Source organism: Macrobrachium rosenbergii, chromosome 14 (genome assembly GCF_040412425.1).
Source record: "Macrobrachium rosenbergii isolate ZJJX-2024 chromosome 14, ASM4041242v1, whole genome shotgun sequence".
In the NCBI taxonomy this organism is placed as follows: domain Eukaryota; kingdom Metazoa; phylum Arthropoda; class Malacostraca; order Decapoda; family Palaemonidae; genus Macrobrachium; species Macrobrachium rosenbergii.
In genome coordinates, this window is record NC_089754.1 from 26,145,124 (window position 1) to 26,165,677 (window position 20,554).

The window sequence follows — 20,554 nt, forward strand, 5'->3', positions numbered from 1 at the left end:
TACCACTATACCACCACGGCTTACCTATAATCCTATCCACTCAGCTGCCTTTCCGTTCTTCAGTATCTTAAGTGATCTCCTGTATCAGAACAGTCATTACACATACGCATTTATATACATACATATATATATATATATATATATTATATATATATGTATGTATGTATGTATATATACAATTATATATGTGTATGTATGTATGTATATACTGTATGTAGTTATATATATATAAATATATATATATATATATATATATATATATATATATATATATATATATATATATATATATATATATATATATATATATATATATATATATATATATATATATATATATATATATATATATATATATATATTATATATATAGTTTTTAGTTTTTAACATTAAGACGAACTGATTATGTTCTTCAAGAAGTGTAACAAAGAAAGTGAGATGTGCAAAACGGAAGACACAACCCGAAGAAAAAATTAAATGTTTGGTAGAAAAGAAAAAATCTGACATATTAGGAATAAGCGCCTTATTGAGGCCGAAGTAATATGTTCAGCGGGTGCTTAAAATTCTGTGTAGAATTAATGCTCACGATGATTTTGTTTTCCCGAGTGTAGACTGTGTGCAAGAGAGAGAGAGAGAGAGAGAGAGAGAGAGAATGCGTGTATGAATGTGTACGTGCATAGCAACCGGCAAGTGTCCGTATCCACTGAAACCTGCTTCCACTACTTGAATCTTACTGTTGGAATCTGAAATGCCTAATATTTGACCAAGATAGGAGGTATCTTTTGAAGAGGATTCGTACCATCACTGCTGATTATTATCAGTGAGTCAGTGCATTAGATTTTTCTTCTCTTATAATAACAATGATACTGTAATACTATAACTAAATTGATGTAAAACAATTATTATACAGATTCTGAATAGCTGGAATGATTACTGTTGTATTTGCTGCATAATACACGTCATTTCTTTACTCCTTTCTTCATGGAAGCAAACGACTTTCCGTGCTCCCTCCAGAGTATCTGATACACACACACATACAGGTATATATCTTTTCAGATCTTATGGCAATATGAACAAATCTTTTAAAAAAGGAAATCTGACAACTCCGAGAGTTGTCAGATTCCCCCTTTACTTATAACACTGACCGTCACCCTTCTGCCTGTATAAAGATAAGCATCGCATACAAAATTAATTTTCCTTTCTCTTTTCTTCTTTATCAGGTTCCCTTGGCCATAATGGCGGGGTAGGGGGTTAAAACGATTCTTCGTCTATGATTGGTGTATTGGGTAGGCGTGGATCTAGCTTCTTATCCGTGATTGGCTGTTATCTGAGGCGATTCGGGAGGCTGCACCACTGGTTTGTGGCCTTGATTAAACTCATCCTTCGGTTGGAGACAGTTGTGTCTTGCCTGTGTCCTTGTAAACACCGGACAGTGCATCGAGAGGTCAGTATTTATCTTCAGTCTCCTATATTTACGTGCCATGCGTATTCATACACAAATGGCTGTCATGAACAATATGCTATTCATCATTTTGAGTCGAATATCCAGTTCACTGGAATGCCTTTCGAAAAGTACACATTGCGTTAATGTCAAAATTCAGTTCCTTGGCAGATGGTGATGCTTAATCCTTCTATACTAAAATTATTTTCCGAATGAAAAACATCATTGATCTTCCGTAAGATTTGTGACAGCAATAGACTGAACATCGTCAAAAACTAAGTATTAGTTGCTAAGCAATACAGTTTTTTTTTCTATAGAGATTACAACCAACATAAACCTTAACATAATTATACACTTTCACATATATAGCCGTAAATTTAGATGTAAAAAACACAGGCGTCTGATAGTCGAGAAATACCCTCATAACTGAATCGACTGTGGTGTTAGATTCTGTTTAACCTTCATTCTTATTAGGAAGGCTGTTGATGATATTTGAACTAGTTTTTTATCACACGCTGTCGTAAAAATTCAAGGCGAGTTTCTCTCTCTCTTAATCTTTGCTGCTTAAAGTAGTCCTTGGCTGTATATATTATACCAAGTGACCAAAAGGAATTTTATGTCAAAAAAAAAAGATAAAAGTGAATTATTACAGGTTCGAACGATGTTCCATATTTGTTGGACTATGTCTTGAACTTTGTAATCTGGCATGATGTCGGGTTTATGTTCACCTTTATTTGTATTCAAAAATAAAGTTTCTTCCATACAATATTGACCAGGGTCAGTTGTAGGTAGCCTGGGCTGGATCTCTAACAGATGACGTGTACAGTTGGAGTCCTACCATAACAATGGTTTGTAGGCCTAACTTAAAAGTCCGTTATGGCTTCTCTTCCCTTCAGTCCTTGTCTCTATATATAGAATGGAGCCAAGGAACTACAGTAGAGCTTTGTTTATGGGTATTTTGTTTGTTTTATCGGTAAATAAATTGTTCTCTTAATTTTTATGACAAATTCAAACTAGCAAATAAGCGAACATTCAAAATAACGTATAAACAGGTCAACAAGCTGATGATTTCTTGTTAATGATCGTAGTCAGTATTCTTATTCGCTTGTTCACCTTAACAAATTTTCTCGCCTCACCTGAATGTATCATCGTCCACAGAAAGTTCTTAAAGTTGTTGTTAATGATGATGATCAATTCTCCCATTCAGCATGTATATTACTCGAAAGATTTTGTTGTCATTGACACATAAATGTGTAATTTCGATCAATAATAGAGAGATCGTGAAATTTTTAAAGATGAGGAAAAAATAATTAAATCTCAAACTAAATGTTTTGTTTAGAATATTTGTTCTCTTTAGTGTTTTGTTGTCATAGATCTATAAATTAATAGCAGCTGTTAATAAGAGACTTGAGAGGGATTGGAAGGAACTCTATAAAATGGACAGAGACAAACAGACAGACACAGAAATGAACTCACGGATTACCTGGTGGCTGGTCCTTCCCATCCGGAGGTTGGGATTACCTCGTCAATGCCCACGTCTCGTCTATGTGGAGTCTGAAATTATTCATAACAGTTATTGGAAGGAATGCTCATAAGAGAGAGAGAGAGAGAGAGAGAGAGAGAGAGAGAGAGAGAGAGAGAGAGAGAGAGAGAGAGAGAGAGAGAGCAGGAAATCTTTTAGTCTTTTGTATGACCCTAAAAAAATAGCTTTACAGAAAGTTAATGTCCAATAGTGACAGTAAATCTAAGAAAGACAGGCCTTTTTCCATTACTAAGTCAAATCTGCTAATTTCATCAAGTACATTTTCCACGTGAATACATCTAAACCATTCAAGAGATATAATATCCACTACTAAGTAAAAGCATGTCTAAAAATACTTTATTTTTATCTTCCAGGAACGAATGTCTTCAGCAACGAAAGGTCGAGAAATGGGCTTGTTGATCAGAGGGGCGTCACAAGTCGTCCAGGTGTCTAACAAAAAGGAAAAGGTCAAACTAAAAGAAAATATGGCTGATTTGGCAATTCTTCAAGCGTCGACGACTGAAGGTGTCTCTATAGCGGTTGACAAGTGAGTATTGCAAGTAACTTGATAAAATGAATAATGAATACAAAATGTTGGATTTTTTCTTTTTTAATTGGCAGCGAGATTTGTATTATAGAGGGAAATTGACAGTATTGTGACTTTTTACAATACTGTGCAGAAAGATTACTAACCGTGTGAAAAGTACTTGCATGATAATTTTTTTTTTTTTGCCCTCAGTACAAAAATCATTTTGAGACCTCTCTATCTTATCAAAATTCAGAAATACTCCTTGAAATTTCACTTTCCTTTGTATTATCGGGTAATACTGAATTTTTTTTCTTGAAAATCCCGTCTTTTTTTCTTCCCTCTCGCTTCCAAGACATGCGGAGAAAAGCTGCGATAATCTTAATTTGATACCTTATATAAATTAAAATGGAAAGCCAAGGAAGATAATTGTAGCTGTTTCTGACTAAAGATCACCATGGGTTCGTCTCTCTAGACAAAGCTACCCTAAGAAGTGCAAGAGGCTTGAGGCTACACATGCATTGTATTTCATGAGCATCCAGGAAAGGATTTTTAATTCCGTATGGTGAATTATTCTTCCATGAGATCAATGGTGAAAACTTTTCTGATAGTGTGCTGCTGGGAAATGGAGCACAAGCTTTTTTAGTTCTCTGTGTAGAGTGGAAATCACAAATGACGAAAGTCCGTGGGAGTTTGTAGCCCCATTCCATAGCTTCCTTCTGTTCTATTCTTGATTCCTTGAGAAAATCATCCCGTTATCAAATCACTGATAGTTCCTTTTTATTTTAGAGCATATTACTTTTGCACTTTATATTCCTCCTGTTTCATTTTATGCATTAAATGAAAAATAAAATGTCTGCTCTTTTCCTGGTCAAGAAATGGTAACTCTTAGTTGAACCAAATTATCAAGAGCAGGATATTTCAGACTGCATTTCCTCAACAGAAATGGGTTGATTGCAGCGGTTGGAATGGATTCAGAAATCGCTAATCAATTTCCAGCTTTTAAATGGGATACCATCATTGACGCGAAGGGACAATCTGTCGTTCCAGGCCTCGTTGACGCCCACACCCACCCAGTATGGGCGGGAGACCGAGTACATGAATTTTCTATGAAGGTAACGTTTGTTTATGTAGGATCATCGTAGGATGATCATCCTTCTGTTCAAAAACTGAAAACGCAGCTTTTTGTACCCTTCCTAAAAGATGCCTTTAAGAAATCGGCTCTGATTACTAATAATTGAAAGAAGAGTGTATTACATTTAGGTGTTACATTTAGCTCATTTAATATCTCCTGGAAAAAAAGACAGTGTAAGAATTCAAATAAATTTCTATAAATACTTAACAATTCATTACATTTCTATGTCGTTGCCCGCAAAAAGGGAAAAGGGTGTCTTTAATTTTACCTGTCAATTAAACTCTTATTAAACAACTGGCTCAGTAGCCGTGAAATATACACTACAGTTCTCATCTTTTACGATTTTAAAATACAAAATTTGTATTTATAACTCAATTTTGAATAATCGAAACTCGCTTCTCTCTCTCTCTCTCTCTCTCTCTCTCTCTCTATATATATATATATATATATATATATATATATATATATATATATATATATATATATATATATATATATATATATATATATATATGAAATCCACTGGTCACTTTTTACTAGATACATATGTAAATTGTAATAGCCACAATGCCCTCTCAGCTTCTCAGATTCTTCGCGCTTTTTTGGATACGCTTGTCACTCACTACAAAGCCTCAAGTGACAACCGTATCCAAAAAAAGAGAACTCGAGAAGTTGAGAGGCATTGTAATTAAATTACATATATATATATATATATATATATATATATATATATATATATATATATATATATATATATATATATATATATTGTGTGTGTGTGTATACGTGTGTGTGTGTGTGTATATATATAGATACTGCATACACAGATAGAAATATAGATATATTTATACATATGTATATATGTGTGTGATTGTATGTGTAAGTTAAATAGCATTTCGAATCTGTGATATTCAGTATGCATGGTTATGAATGCAAAGTGAACTGAAACCATTTGTTTCCTTCGGGATCACAAGTAATTCAGCCCACACGATTCCTTACCAGTTGGCAGGAGCCACTTACATGGAGGTCCATCAAGCTGGAGGAGGAATTAATTTCACCGTCACGAAGACCAGAGAGGCCTCTGAGGGGAACTGCTCGAACTTCTGGTTCCTCGGCTTAGAAGGATGGTCTCTTCAGGTAGTTTTCCAAGAGTTAATCTTTTCTTGACCGTATAGTAATTATGCTGTTGGGTGATATCTTGAGTTACTGTTAATGTTTATATTAAAAGATTTATGAATAAAAGTTAATCATGGGAAGAAAGTGAACCTTATAATATGCATAATTATGATTTTATAAATAAAAAATCATTTAATGACCAATAATAGCCAAAACAAAGTAAATATGCATTAACGTCCACTTCCATAATATAACAGAAATATAATTTATATATAAAAAACGTCGTTGAAATAAAACTAAGAAAACGTAACTTATTCCTGGAAGAGCTGAAGTGCGGACTGACTTGCAAACCAAAATATCATTTAAACAGAAATTCAGTGATTATCAAAAGCATGAACCCCTCATTAGCTTGGCAGTTACAATATGCACCTGTTACATGTGAAAGTTATTTAATCTTCTGATATCGGATCACTGAACTTTGAGGATATCTTGCTTCTGAAGAGAATATATCTGATAACTTTTTCAACCATGAACTATGCTTTTATGGGTTGGGCGTACAGCAGCAATGACCAATCCACCGTCACCATAATGCCAACTCTAAAAAGACACCGGTTAAAACCTTGGTCATGATATTATGATTCCCTTTGGGTGTACGTTATTTTCAAGGTAAAAGTAATTCGATATTGATTGATTGGTTATATATATATATATAATATATATACATATATTATACTATACATAGTATATATATGTATATATATAGCACATATACATATATATGCTATATACAAATATATATATATATATTGTATGTATAATATATATACATTTATAAATATGTGATTGTGCGTGTGTGGGCCTGTTATTGATTTGTGACGCAAAGTTGCTCACAGGAAACATTCTTCAAGTTTTCCTGTTACCTCGGTTTTCAGGTACGACCCTAGTCGAATGCAAGAGCGGTTATGGTCTAAACGTAGAGACGGAACTGAAGATGCTCCGTGTCCTCGAAAAGGCTCGACCTCTTGTGCCCATCACTCTATCCTCCACTTTTTGTGGGGCTCACTCTGTCCCTAGGTAAAGTATTTGACTTTCCATAGCTGTTTTTCATAAAGTAATTGTGAATTTTATTTTATCAGGAATCTACATTTAATGCCTGAGTTTTGGGAGGTGTTAGAGCAAAACGATAAAGAGTTTAGTCTCTGAAATATTTCTTTTGAATGACAGCCGTAAATGTTTCTTAATACCACGTGGAATGATTTATAGATTTACTCTGGCAATTTTAAGGAAGAATTCGAGTCGTTTTATTTTTGGTCTGTGCTCATGGTACCTTTCGTAACATTATCCAGTATCAGATATTCTTCTTCATTACAAGATAAATCAAGAAATGTGTAGTTTCTGAAATCCTAATTATATAATTAAAATTCAATTAAAATCATAAACCTAGAAACGTGACACGTGTTTTGACGAACGCTGTCGATTTTCTTATCAATTTAAGACAGTTAATTTTAGGACGATTATGCTGCATAAGCACGAAAAATTTGAGGATTATTTTCTATAAGCTACCATCCGTAAAGGGTCATCGTTTGTTTCACCTAGAGAATACATATGGCCATCTTCCATCATAGTGTTGGATAACTAATCATATTCGATGCTGATTGACTACCCCCAACATGTCTGCCAAAAAAAAAGCGTAAATGAGTAATTGATAAACTTGCAAGAACATGTCAAGTAGTCAGACAACCACCATGTCTTAAGTAGAAAAGAAAAACAATTTTTGAAAGGCAGACCTGAATCCTCCAGTCAAGGAAGTTCCCAGTTGAGAATTAGCGAATCCTATTAAACGAAAACCTTCCGTACAATCGAACAGATAGTGAAGCTTTCTTTCTTTTCAGCATGATTTTGAATTAATGCATCATTCACATGATTTTGTCTTAAAATAAAAACATATGGCTGTCTCTAAATAGTAGCAAGCAAAGGCAAGAACGCAAAGAATTTCTTCTGGAAAGGACTAAGTCGTAGAGTTAGAAAATGATCACAGGCCACAAATGATAAAAGACCGAACCACTCAGTATCGGAGATGAAAGTATGTTCACACCAAATGAGTATGTAATGCAAAAACAGGCGGTAACATTAAATGAGAAACTGTGAAACAGTATGGAGTTTTAACTTACTCTTCCGTGGACTTTGGAAGTGTAAATTGAGATCATGTTAGGGATTCGAATATAATATTCCAGCATGCCAATTATGTCACTGCAGCGCTTCCTGCCTGCCCCAACTCACCCTCTCGCTAAAGAAACTGCGCTGAGGTCCAGTAAAGCGTTTTAGATATATGAATCTCTCGTGTGAATTTAATTATTGTGATAATTTGAATTAGTCTTTGAAGGAAACTGAACCGATTTTTTTCCTTGGGGAATATATCCTTTCAATTACTAATAAGGAGTGCTTTTGTGATTCTGAAATTAATTTCTTTTTCCCCACTGACTCAGAGGTCTGACTGCTGAAGAAGCTACGCGCTGTGTTGTGGAGGAACAATTGCCCGCCCTGAAAAAGGCCAGGGAGTCCGGAGAGGTAAAATAGACGATATCTTTAGTTGAAATAGGGAAGTGGAACATACTGGTGACCTAACAGTGGCAAAATGAAACCACTGAAAAACTAAATTTTTAATTACATTTTTTCCCTCAACTGTCTAATTTCTTAAATTGTATTTTCTGAAATTCATTCTTATTATTTTTATCATTATCATAAGTATTGTTCTTTAAAGCTTCAAGTTGACAGTATCGACGTCTTCTGTGAGCACAACGTCTTCGACGTGAACCAGACCAGAAGGATACTGGAAGCTGGCAGGCGTGACGGGCTCCTTCTGAACTTCCATGCAGAGGAACTGCATCCACTGAAGAGTGCTGAGGTAAGACCGAGATAAAATAAAAACTGCCTTAATTAATAACTGTTTCTCCAGAGTTATTTTTTTTCTTTTATTCCACTGCATAGTTAACGAGAGTTTGATGTTAATCTGCTTCGTTCTGTAGCTAAAAAACAGATTATGTTCAAGCAAATGCATAATCGTTGTTGCTCCTGCCTTGGAATAATTGTGGGACAAAAGTAGATAATAAATATGTAAAATGACCTTCACGAAACGATGCATTACTGACATATTCCTTTGCTCCAGATGGGGGCATCATTAGGGGCCGAAGCTATGAGTCACCTGGAAGAAATATCCGAAGAGGGGATAGCAGCAATGGCTAAGGCAGGATCTGTTGGTGTCCTCCTGCCAACGACGGCGTACATTCTGCGTCTCACGCCCCCTCCTGCCCGTGCCATGATAGAGGCTGGAGTGCCCGTTGCCCTTGGCACTGACTTCAATCCAAATGCCTTCTGTTTATCTATGGTGGGTCTTTAATTTACGTGCTAATTTTTCGTGACTTAGGAGACGGGTTTTGGAATGTTTCAATTTCATCATGTCGTAATAAATTTCCTTGTGTTTTTAATGGGGGGATAAATCGTTCCTTAGGGATATTATAAAATCGTAATTTTTTATTGACTAACTGACAAACTACGTAAGCTAACATTACTATAATTTAAGAGATTTGTTTTTTGCTTCGTTGAATGGACACCGTAAAGACAATAAGTTATTTTTTTGCAGCCACTGGTAATGCATCTGGCATGTGTCACCATGAAGATGTCACTGAACGAGGCTTTGACAGCGTCAACCCTTCACGCTGCCCACTCTCTCAGGAAAGCTCATTTGTACGGATCCGTAGAACCTGGAAAAGTAGCTGACTTGGTCATTGTTGACGCCCCAAGGTTAGAACTTACAATTATTTTTAAAGCTTCGTTTGCTAAGAATTAGTATCTGGTGCTCCTTTGAATATACATTATGTTACGGAAGGATCGCATATGAAATTGTTAGTCTGAGTATTTTGAGGCGATGGAGCCTTGAGTTGAAAAGGTTGAGAGTTCTGAGAATGTCTCAAGGAAAATAAATGTTCATGTAAACGTCCAATTTCAAAACAGAAATTGAATCGTTTTTATCTAAATCAGTAAGACTGCCCTAAAATTACTACTGAAAAGAAATTGAATCGTTTCATCTGCTTAAGACGTGTGTTCCTTTCACATCTGCGTTCGAATATCTGTCCAAAATGGGGATACTCTCCTACCCGCTAGAGATTACAAGAGTGACTCTAAATTCTATAGTCCTCAACAAAGAAGATACTTTATTAACTGGTACTTTTAGTGACAATCAAGAGTCCACTTTAGAATCTGATTTCAATACTTTTCAATATTCAGTGTTATCTCCAAGATTCATTTCAAGATTTAATTATTAGGCTCATCACATATGGAAAATACATCTATAAAAAGAAGGGAACTAGGCCAAAGACAAAGATAAAATGGTAACAAAATATGTACGTTACTGACCAACTAACAGTAACAGAAGGGAATGACTATAAAGACAACTAATTTTTGTAGAATAAAATCCATTTGGGAAGCCAAAATTTTTTAATGATATAAAAAATATTAAAATTATGATTAAATTCTAAATATTAGGATTTTCTATAATGCTAAAATCATCATTCTTATTTCCAGATGGGAGCACCTGGTGTATCAGTTTGGTGGAACGGATCACGTGATATCTTACGTCATCAAAAACGGCAAAGTGTCCCACAGCAGGAAATAAAATCATACGTAATGACATATGATACAGGACAAGGATGCGTAAAATCAAGATGAAAATCACGAAGTAGACAAAACAGTTACTCAAAAAAATTTCAATTTCGAAAACAAAATTTATTTAAATTTGGTTCATTCGGTGAAAATTCTTTTGTTTTATTCTTTAAAACGTGCTTATTGCTTATAAAATAATTGTGATTTAAACAAATAATATAAAACACTTTGAACACTGCATTTTATTTAAAACAAAATACCCAACTATGCATCATAATGTGTGTATTTTTGTAGAAAGATTAATAAGAAAGCAAATGAAGTCAAATACTTATTTCACCTTTGTGCTCGCCTGCCCACACACGCACACACACACACATATACATATATATACATACATACATATATATATATATATATATATATATATATATATATATGTATGTATGTATATATATATGTATATATATGTATTTATATGTATATATGCATATATATGTGTAATGGCTATCAGGCTATCAAGACTGGTGTCAAAATATACTTGCATATATATATATATATATATTAACGCATATACTATATATATATGCAATATTTATATATAGATATATATTACATTAGCAGGATATATTACTTTCAACGACCTAGAGAACTGAAATAAGGCAAAAAATCTAAAACTTTAGTTAAGGCAGGAACATAAATTATTTAAGGTAGAATATGTTCAGGATATGTGTAATGGCTCATCAGGCTATCAAGACTGGGTGTCCAAAATATCTGAATGACCTGCAGCGTATAATACATCCAACGGATGGCGTTAACGCAAGTTATTCGAGCTAAGGTGCAATTCAAGTTTAGGCTTTAGAGCCTTTAAATTTGCCGCTCCAGGACTGTAATAAGCTCCAACTTGATATCAGGAGAACCGAAAATATCAAGTCTCATGAGAAAAAATTAAAGACTTTCCTACTCCATTAGTAAGGAGTGCGCCGTTTAAATTTCAGTGTGTTTGAGATTACTGTTTAAAGGATGATTAAGTTTGCAGGTCTAGCAGAGCGCTTCCGGCGGAGTGGGACCTCATGAAAAAACAAATGAAGAAACAGTAAACAGAAATAACAACTTGCAGATAAAACTAAACGTTCAGAATACGTAATCTCTAGACCTTTGTAAATACGATAAGGTGTTGATTTATAAATACTTTTTGTCGTGGTCAGAAAAGAAAGATTTTTTAGTAGATAGCGCATGTGACACTGGCGAAGAACATAGTATTTATATCAGTTAAGGATTAATGTATTCTGCGATTCATATTGCGAACGAATTCAGTAAAAGTCTGACTGGAATACTGGATTTCTTCCATTTCCTAATAATCTAAAAATTTTTGCGTGTTGCAGTGGGATCCCAAAGAATCCTTACTGTCGGTTTGACTCATTTTAGTCTCTGTGTTTTTTCTTTTATTGGCGAAATTTCTCTTGTTACCATATGGCATTATTTCTCATTATCATTTTTATTAACCCTAGTATGATTGCATACAATCAAATCTAAGGTTTTTCATTAATGATTTTACCCAAATTAGGGCCTTTAAGATCTTTTTGTTTTTCATAGCCTTTATTTTTTTTAAATATTTTCATCTTTCATCTTTCATAATTTTTTATCCTTATATCTATCATTTTTTACTGTTGCCTGTTTTTTACTGGTCAAAGATTTTTTTAGAATCGTGGTAAAGCTTTGATGGCACAATTTACCTGCATTTCCATGGTTGCCATTAAAACTTTTTCTATTGATTTTAGAACATATTTTGGTAATTCTATATATTAGCTCCGCATCCTGTTTTTACCTTTTCAGCTGGTTTTTTCTACACTTTCAGGGGTTCTGATACTGGCGGTGCATCTGTTTGTTGTCGGCGAAATGGAATGTCCCTTCGCCGTGTTTAGTACTGGCCCGGGCGGGGTTTGGGTACCCATACGTTAACAAGTTTTTGCACTTGCCGTACGGGATATGAACCGTTCGAAACAGACGTACCCGTGCTCTGTCTTGTGAAGATCGCGTATGGAAACCTCTTGTTGGATGGACTTCAGGGGTTAATTACAGGTTAATTACACCCGAGCGCCAAAAATTAAAGGTAAATTCATAACTAACAACCAAAAAACTGTAGAAAAAGTTAAGTTAGAAGGCAGTCGCCGCCGCGGAGCTACTATATAGTTCTACCCATATTTTAATAGGGGTCATAATATTAGGCAACCTTTGTAACAATTTTCCAAGTTTTTATTTCCTTATTGTACATGTGTTTCTTCTGCCCATTAATTTCACTTGTCTCTCTCGCTTGTCCATTTTCGATGGTAAGTTGGCAATTTGTGTACAAAGAAAACTTTATGGATAGGACAAACTATGATAAAATCTACGTTCCTCACATTTCCATCAATTTTCCGATCTGAGAGCTAACAATTTATTGAACTGAGGTCGAATTTTTGCATAGAAAACATTGTATTGTTATCATTTACAACAGTTCATATTTTAATGTAAAGTTTGTACACTGTATGCCCAAAATTACAAACTAATCTTGCTTGAAAAGCGATGGAAATTCTTAAGCTACAGTATCTTGGTAGAGCGACGTGATCCCTACCGGCAACATAGAAAATTGGAATTCTTCCACGGTCATTAACATTGTAAAACATGAAATACCATTGATTCTATGTTCATGGGTCTGTTCCGATACTTCTCCTGTGGCCAAGTGCCATATTAACCCCTAATTTTGTAAAGGTCGTAGGCCCAGGGCAAATCAGTATAGGCCTACATAGTGCACCTACCAACTATCCGATGGGAATAATAATGTAGGCGGTCGTTAATTTTGAATGAAATTAAACGGGAACTATGATTCGGGCTGGAGATGACTGGAGATTTGTGGGAGTGACAACATAGGAAAGACATGAGCTTCTGAATTTCACAGAGGCCCTTTTTTATCGCACGGTATCGGAGGGGAATATGATAAGGTTTATCGAGACTTCCAACCAAAATTTTGTTATACAATCAAAGGTAAAACATGAAAAAGAAAATGTAGATCAAGCATGTCTGCTTCAATTTTTCTGTGAAAAATCTTCTCTTCATCCCCCATTATTCCCATTTTCAAAGCGTCCTTAATATTTTCCACTGTTTACTATAGCCTCAAAGCCTAGATTTTGGAATTATTATGTGGAAAATTTGAGCAAAAGTAATAGCCTGGTGAGCAGACTGGTGACAAAATCGCTCGAGATGAGATTTTTAAAGTATTGTAGCCTAAATGGTAGTTTGATTAGAGAGCGTAGAAGCCTTTGGGTGAAGACTGATCTTTTGCATTCATATACACATAAGCGAATGAATATCTTGACACAAAATATAAGTGTGTTGTATCTCCTTGGCTATCCCATGTTTCTGTAGATGAGTGAGAGAGTTAGGTAGAGAATGGCAGATGATGGTTCAAGCATCTTGGATATGAGGAGATTGTGCATCGTATATGGAGTGACTGATGTTTGATGATAAAGTGTTGAGTGATGATAATGGCAAAGCTTCAGGGGCTTAGGTACCGCTCCCCCAACCACCCACCTTCCTCCCACCGCCAGTAAAATGCTGACGGTCCCCAAAACGCGCACTAATGCAAAGAAGAAAACCAATCTTCCGCTTTCACTTCCGTTGAGTAGTATATCTTAAGTTCAGTAAATAAAATAAAAAAAAAATTGGGGTCGAATTTTCTCACACAATATGCTAAATTCAAGTACTTTTCACGGTACTTACTCTGTCGAAGTTAGAGCAACTCTTTCACTCAACGCCGATCGACCAATCAAAGTAAAAAGTGTTTTTGGAGTTCAAAATATTGATTATATAGACTATGGTCTCGATTCTAGACCTTGATTTAGACAGCACTACTGTAAGTTCTACTGATATTGTCCGAAAGAGAGTAAGCTACTTCGAGTTTCTAATTTTAGTCTTTAAAAATTTCGTTCTCATTTGTGGATGACGTTAAACCTCCTTTGCAAAACTCATTTTGTTGTCCAAGTTCAGGTACCTTCTCATCAGATTGATCAGCCATCATCATTGCAATGGCGATTTTTTAAAGTCAGTGGGAGAGACTAAGAAAGGGACCCAGCAAAAATACTCCCAACCACTAGAAAGGTTCAAAGTTTCAAGGCAAAGTATTGTTTTTTACTTGAGACAAGTTTAACCATAGCGATATTTTGGATTTCAAAGACAGATTACTAAACCATTAATATACCGCTAGATCTAATGTTAGGACTCTTCCAAAACTGTATTTATAGAAAAAGCTAGACTTTGAGAGACTAATGTTTACCCTACTGCAGTTACAGAAAAGCCAAACTTTTTATATCGAACACAAATGAAACACAACCAGGTTGAGAAGAGGTCAATGAATTCTGTGAAATTATTGGAAGATGATTGATTATGAGAGTTAACGTAATGCTAAACTTAATTGATTCTTAGAGTACATTTAGTTAAAGTGTATTTAGTATTAATAATGGTTTGTCAAGGGTTTTATACTCATGAATTTTCAGCATGTAACTACATTCGAAATGATTGATTTTGCAACATATAACTCTTTCTCTCTCTCTCTTGCCCAATCACACATATCCTGTATATGTTTATATATATATATATATATGTATATATATATATATATATATATATATATATATATACCTATATATATATATATTGTTACGTGTGAGGGTCTTGGTTGATCAAGGTCACAATGTGTGTGAGGGTCTCAGCCCTTAGGGATTACTTTATTATCTTAATTTTCCTGGGAGCCAACGAAAAAGTTTATCGAAAATTTAAATTTTCCTTATATAATTTTTATAGCAGGTATTTGTATAGGAACTTGTGGTATTACTAACTAGTTGCCTAAATTATCTTTTGGTTTTTTTTTTTTGAGTCCGTCTAGCTAAGATATTAGGAGGTGACTCAGCAAAAAAAAAATGACCCAAGAGTGGCTCGGGCAGAGTCTGGTCACAACAGCGGATGACAATAACAAGGTCTTAAGATGGCGGAAAAGTCCCGTTAGGGCCTAAATTTCAAAACCTTTTCACAACATCAAATGGCGTTCTCTCACAGTTGAACCGAACACGTTTCCAAGATGGCGGGTATTTCCTTAGCACCAAATTCAAAAACAACGCATAAAACAAATGCAGGTATCCAGATTTTACTTTAAATATACCAATCATGCATAGCGTTACTAAATTACCAAACAACTTTGTCTTTGTTATCGTATTCTCACCCGGACATTAAACAAAAAGAATGAAAAGAGAAATGCTAGTCTGCCTGCGTAAATTTACGTTGTTGAACGGTACCTTTATTGTAAAATTACTATTTCAGTTCGTTGCTACTTCACTGACACGGTTTTTTTTAATGATTCCGCTATATGCAAACAATAACGATCGGAATTGCACGCGATTAGTATATTACTTTGTGTACATGAAACGGGCTCCGCGATTTTCGGCCTTAGTAACGACACAAAAATTGTGATCTGCTCTGCTCTCAAACCTACGGCTAATTCTGCTACACTTGTTATTATAACTATTCTCTTTGACTGCTTAAAATTATGCCTGGTTCCTTGTTTGACTGGAGTTCGATATCTGACTTTTATTTTTGACTAATGTAATTTAATTTCCTTTTCTCAGATTCTTTCTCTAAAATTTACTTTAGATTCTAAAAGGTCGCCAATGTTACGTGAGGGTCTTGGTTGATCATGTATTATTCAATTTAAATTTTTACGAAAACCAAGATTACAACCTGCCACTTGAAGAAAAGTTAACCTCAAAGACAGAATTAGCCAAAGGTCGCCAGTTAAATTAACTTGGACAAAGAATATTTGAGATGAATTTGATTTTAAACGCAAACGGTTCTTCCAAACATTCGGACGCGATACAAAAGCATTTTAACCTGATTTTGCTTACCCTAAATCCTAGGTATTTTACTGAGTAACATTTGAAGCTAAAATATAATAATTAGTTAATCTAGACTTAAACACATATGGTGGTGGCTGAAGGAAGAAAACAAAGAAAGAGTTGAAATACAGAAAAGAGGTTAAAAGAATGAATCTTTCAGACATGTAACTTTACAACGGATTCTGAAGGTTTTTCACTAATAAAATAATAGATTTTGGGCCACCTTCCAGACGTATAACGGGCGGCTAGTTTCTCTCTCTCTGTCTGACCAGCGCTGGGTCAAAACAGGCCTACAGTCATGCCTTAGGCGTCTATGCTCTGTTAAAAACATTCACCACGAGAGACAGGTAGAAAGGAAAAAAGGACTTTAGGACCACCTATTCTTAAAGCTGAATATGGAAATTTCTCCTATGGGGTTAAATGCCTAAATGCTACCTATTCCTTTCTCAACGGATGTTAAAGTTTGAACTGAAGACGCCCTAATACAATGGCTTTTCCGGTCTTGGTCAGGCTGATATTATTTACAATCAAATGTTACGAGGGCGAAACAGCAGTAATATTTATAAATATATATATATATATATATATATATATATATATATATATATATATATATACATGATATATATATATATATGTATATATATATATGTACTGTATATATATGTATATATATTTGTATATATATACATATATATATATATTAATTTTACGTCTAATCTGCAAAGAAATCTTGATTAAAAACATACACTCCACACACGTCCGGGTACGAACTTGATCATGTGTCAAGACTTCCGAGTTCCCACACACGTTTCTGTTACAGCTTTTCATACCCACTCACCTCGTACTCGACGAAGACGCTCATCTGTTGGGTATGCATTTTTACATCTTTTCTTTTTCCCATGATCTGTTGGTTCTCCTGAGATTGGGCAAGACTGTGGTGAAAACAAAACGTGTATATATTTAGCTACTTTTTTGCACAATGTGTGAAGGCGGCGGCCGTTCGTTTCCCGGGATGTTTCAGCAAGATGTCCTTTGTCTCAGTGAAGGAGGGTACGATTCATTGTCTGCTTATCGTCATTTCTGTTGTGTGAAATGGAATGTCCCTCTGTGCCTGTATACGCAAGTACTACATATAAATTCATGGGCATTTTTCATACTATAACTCAAGAAGTATACGAAATCCATAAGAATTTTATATAGTATAAACTCAAGAAGTACACGAAATCCATAAGAATTTTATATAGTATAAACTCAAGAGGTATACGAAATCCGTAAGTATTTTCTATAATAAAACTTTAGACTCGTAAGAAAATACGACACAACAACTGATCTCTTCTTTCTGTATTTCCTTTTACCTTCTGTTACTTCTCTCAAAAGATCGCCATATTTTTTGGAAGCTTGAATTTCAAGTCACTGGCCCCAGTGGGCTTGTTCCATAAGAAAAGGGTTCATCTTGTGAATTTTTTCATTTATTATTACTCAAGACTGGATGAAGTCAGTTCTTCTCCTTTGATTCCCCATAGCAACTGCCACTCTATGTTTTTTTTTTACTCACACTTCATCTGGATACGAGAATTGTGGATAGTTGGCACTTTGTACATACGTATGGAGTGTGACCTTCCAGGAGGACGAATAAGTAGGTCTGCTGGATAAGACACGTGTGGCTGGGTGCTTGGATCATTTTATGGTCTAAGTGGAGACGAGTCTCTCTGACTTCTTAATAGGCGTGCAAGGTTACGGTGAAGGATCACATTCAAAGGCAGTGTGTAATGTGCAGATGAATGCAATGCACACACACACACACACAGAGAGAGAGAGAGAGAGAGAGAGAGAGAGAGAGAGAGAGAGGGGGAAATAGAATTTCAGCCAAACAGACCAGGGAAAAGTTACATACAAAGCTGTCACTGAAAACACCACCAAATCACAAAGGTTTACAATAAGAAGAAAAAGAGGGTGGGGGGGGGGGCGAATCACAAACAAACAAAAATGCAGTAGGCAAGAGCTGTCGAACGAAATTCCCCTGTCTGGGAGGACTGGACAGGACTGGCTAGCCAGTAATTATGCCAATAATCCTAATGAGGCCGACTGAAGAGGGTAACACGCACAAAGAAAAGCAAAAATTTAAATTATCAATAAAACTTGCAATTTCTAACTTAAAGCGGCAAAAATTGAAAAGAAAGAAAAATGAAAAGTACGGATAAGCAGGAATTGCAAAAATTAGTTCTCAGAGCAAATTAAAAGCAGGTTGTACTTAAAAATGTGAGGAAAGCAACAAGTCTGAATCAAAAAAAGCCTGAGGATGATCACCGAGAATAAGCCAAGGCCTTGATCGAACTCAGGCTATAAACAAAGAGAAGGATTTTGCACACAAAGTGCACAGTTTCACAAGATTGCAATCCTATATACACTTGTCAGTCTAGAATTACTCCATAACTTGGAACATAAAACCAGTAAAAAATCTCGAAAAAGAATTAGATAGCTATAATCAAAGAGCTAAAAAAAAAAGTATGCTCAATAAGCAGGAAAAGTACTTATAAAATAATGGCAGTCAGTACAATGATGGACATGTTACACAAATAATTTTATTTGTATAACATTGTCTATGTCTATCAACTCATTAAATAAGTGGAATATTCCGTAGTCAATAAGAAATAAAGAAAAAATATACGTCAATCAATGTACAGGCACAAAGAAAGACTACTAACCCATTTCTCTTTGTCTGTGTGCCTAACTTTTATCTAGCAAAGCATAATAAAGGTCTTTTGCTTATCCCTGTCGACACCACCTACTAACTTGTACAACACAGACTGCGTTTAATGAAAATGCAAATTGTACTTTAACTTGTTACCAGTGGTCAACCAATTTACTCTCTGTACTTGCATGTGTTTTTCAAGTATTTCGAAGATGTCCACCCTCTCAGTACGTCTGAATAAGGTACATGCGTCTCTCATTAAACCTATAAAGTCCCCTTCAGGAAGGAGCCGTTCATAAACATTACCGCCACGCCCAGGCTGCACCCACACAAGACAAAAGTCAATCAACTTTTATTCAAGGGAGCACTGCACATCCTACAGCAGAACCTTTCCTTAATCTCAAGCCAAAATTCTTCATCCGCCCTACAACCATCCAGAGAAGACCTGTTGCCAAGCCAGCAGGGCATAGACCCTTGGCATGGTCTTGGTTACCTGTCATGCAGGTAGCAACAATCCACCATCACCTGATTATTAATCGCATAAGAAGGGTCGTCCATTTGGCGCTACGTCTGCATTGGGTCAAGTTATGATACAGTAATACTGCTCTTGACCTTTGCAGATCATCCATACTTTTGACAGGACAAAAAGGAATGCAGTTATAGATCACAGTAAGAATGGTACTGTTTCATTTTTAAATCCAAACAGTCAAACGCAAGCATGCGTAAAAGCGGGTGAGGATTGAGAGCAGAGGCTCATGTTCTGTTGACATCCGTACATAGAGCCAAGGTCCTTTTCACAATATATTTAAAAAAGGACCTCGCATAAAGCATCGGACTGGGATTGTTCGTATGACTTGACTACCAATATCCAAAGTGAACCAGTTTTAATAATATCTGAACAACTAGCTAATTAGTATGGTAATATATATCGGACATGTACAATCATGTGTGTAAATGCTTGCTGGACATACCACAGTTCCCACGGTTATGTAGGTAACAACTAGGGGTCCCCATAGCAATGCAGGGCTGGGCGAAGTGAATTAGACCAATTTCCTGAAATATTTGTTCTTTATTTACATACAAAGTGAGTTTGGTACCAGGTATGTTGCGGTAGGTTGCACGGTTACTGTCAGTGAAGAGAAGAGCATGCGGTTGGTAACCTTGGGCTAACCTTATTTCAAAATGTAATATTATATAAAATCACACACACACACACACACACATATATATATATATATATATATATATATATATATATATATATATATATATATATATATATATATATATATATATATATATATATATATATATATATATGTATATAATATTCTTTGCTATTAAGCCACAAATACTCTTTGATATAGAATTCAGTCCACATACGGAATAAATTACTCCCAAAGGGAATTATAAGTTAAAACTGGATCTGCTCCTGCTAAGATTCGAGCCTATATTCATTTTAGGTTCGAGCGGAGACGACAGCTACTTATGTATTCAGCAACGGAGAGCGACATAAGTTCATTTCGGCGCTGCTGTTCA

General features: G+C 35.3%; 2 protein-coding genes across 3 annotated transcripts in view; one reads left to right on the plus strand and one right to left on the minus strand.

The window, feature by feature from the left end:
* Positions 1 to 20,554, minus strand: part of LOC136845820 (uncharacterized) — a 90,162-nt gene that overhangs the window by 26,822 nt on the left and 42,786 nt on the right. For both annotated transcript variants that reach the window (XM_067116196.1, XM_067116195.1), the window contains exon 2: positions 2,925 to 2,995. The gene's annotated coding sequence lies outside the window, so the exon portion shown is untranslated. The remainder of the gene's footprint in view (positions 1 to 2,924; positions 2,996 to 20,554) is intronic.
* On the plus strand, positions 1,232 to 10,632 carry LOC136845821 (probable imidazolonepropionase). The gene is given in 11 exon segments (XM_067116199.1): positions 1,232 to 1,444; positions 3,338 to 3,510; positions 4,433 to 4,604; positions 5,627 to 5,708; positions 5,711 to 5,761; positions 6,673 to 6,814; positions 8,227 to 8,308; positions 8,502 to 8,645; positions 8,907 to 9,125; positions 9,381 to 9,541; positions 10,322 to 10,632. Coding segments are annotated over 11 exon segments (1,491 nt in total). The 5' UTR covers positions 1,232 to 1,270; the 3' UTR covers positions 10,413 to 10,632.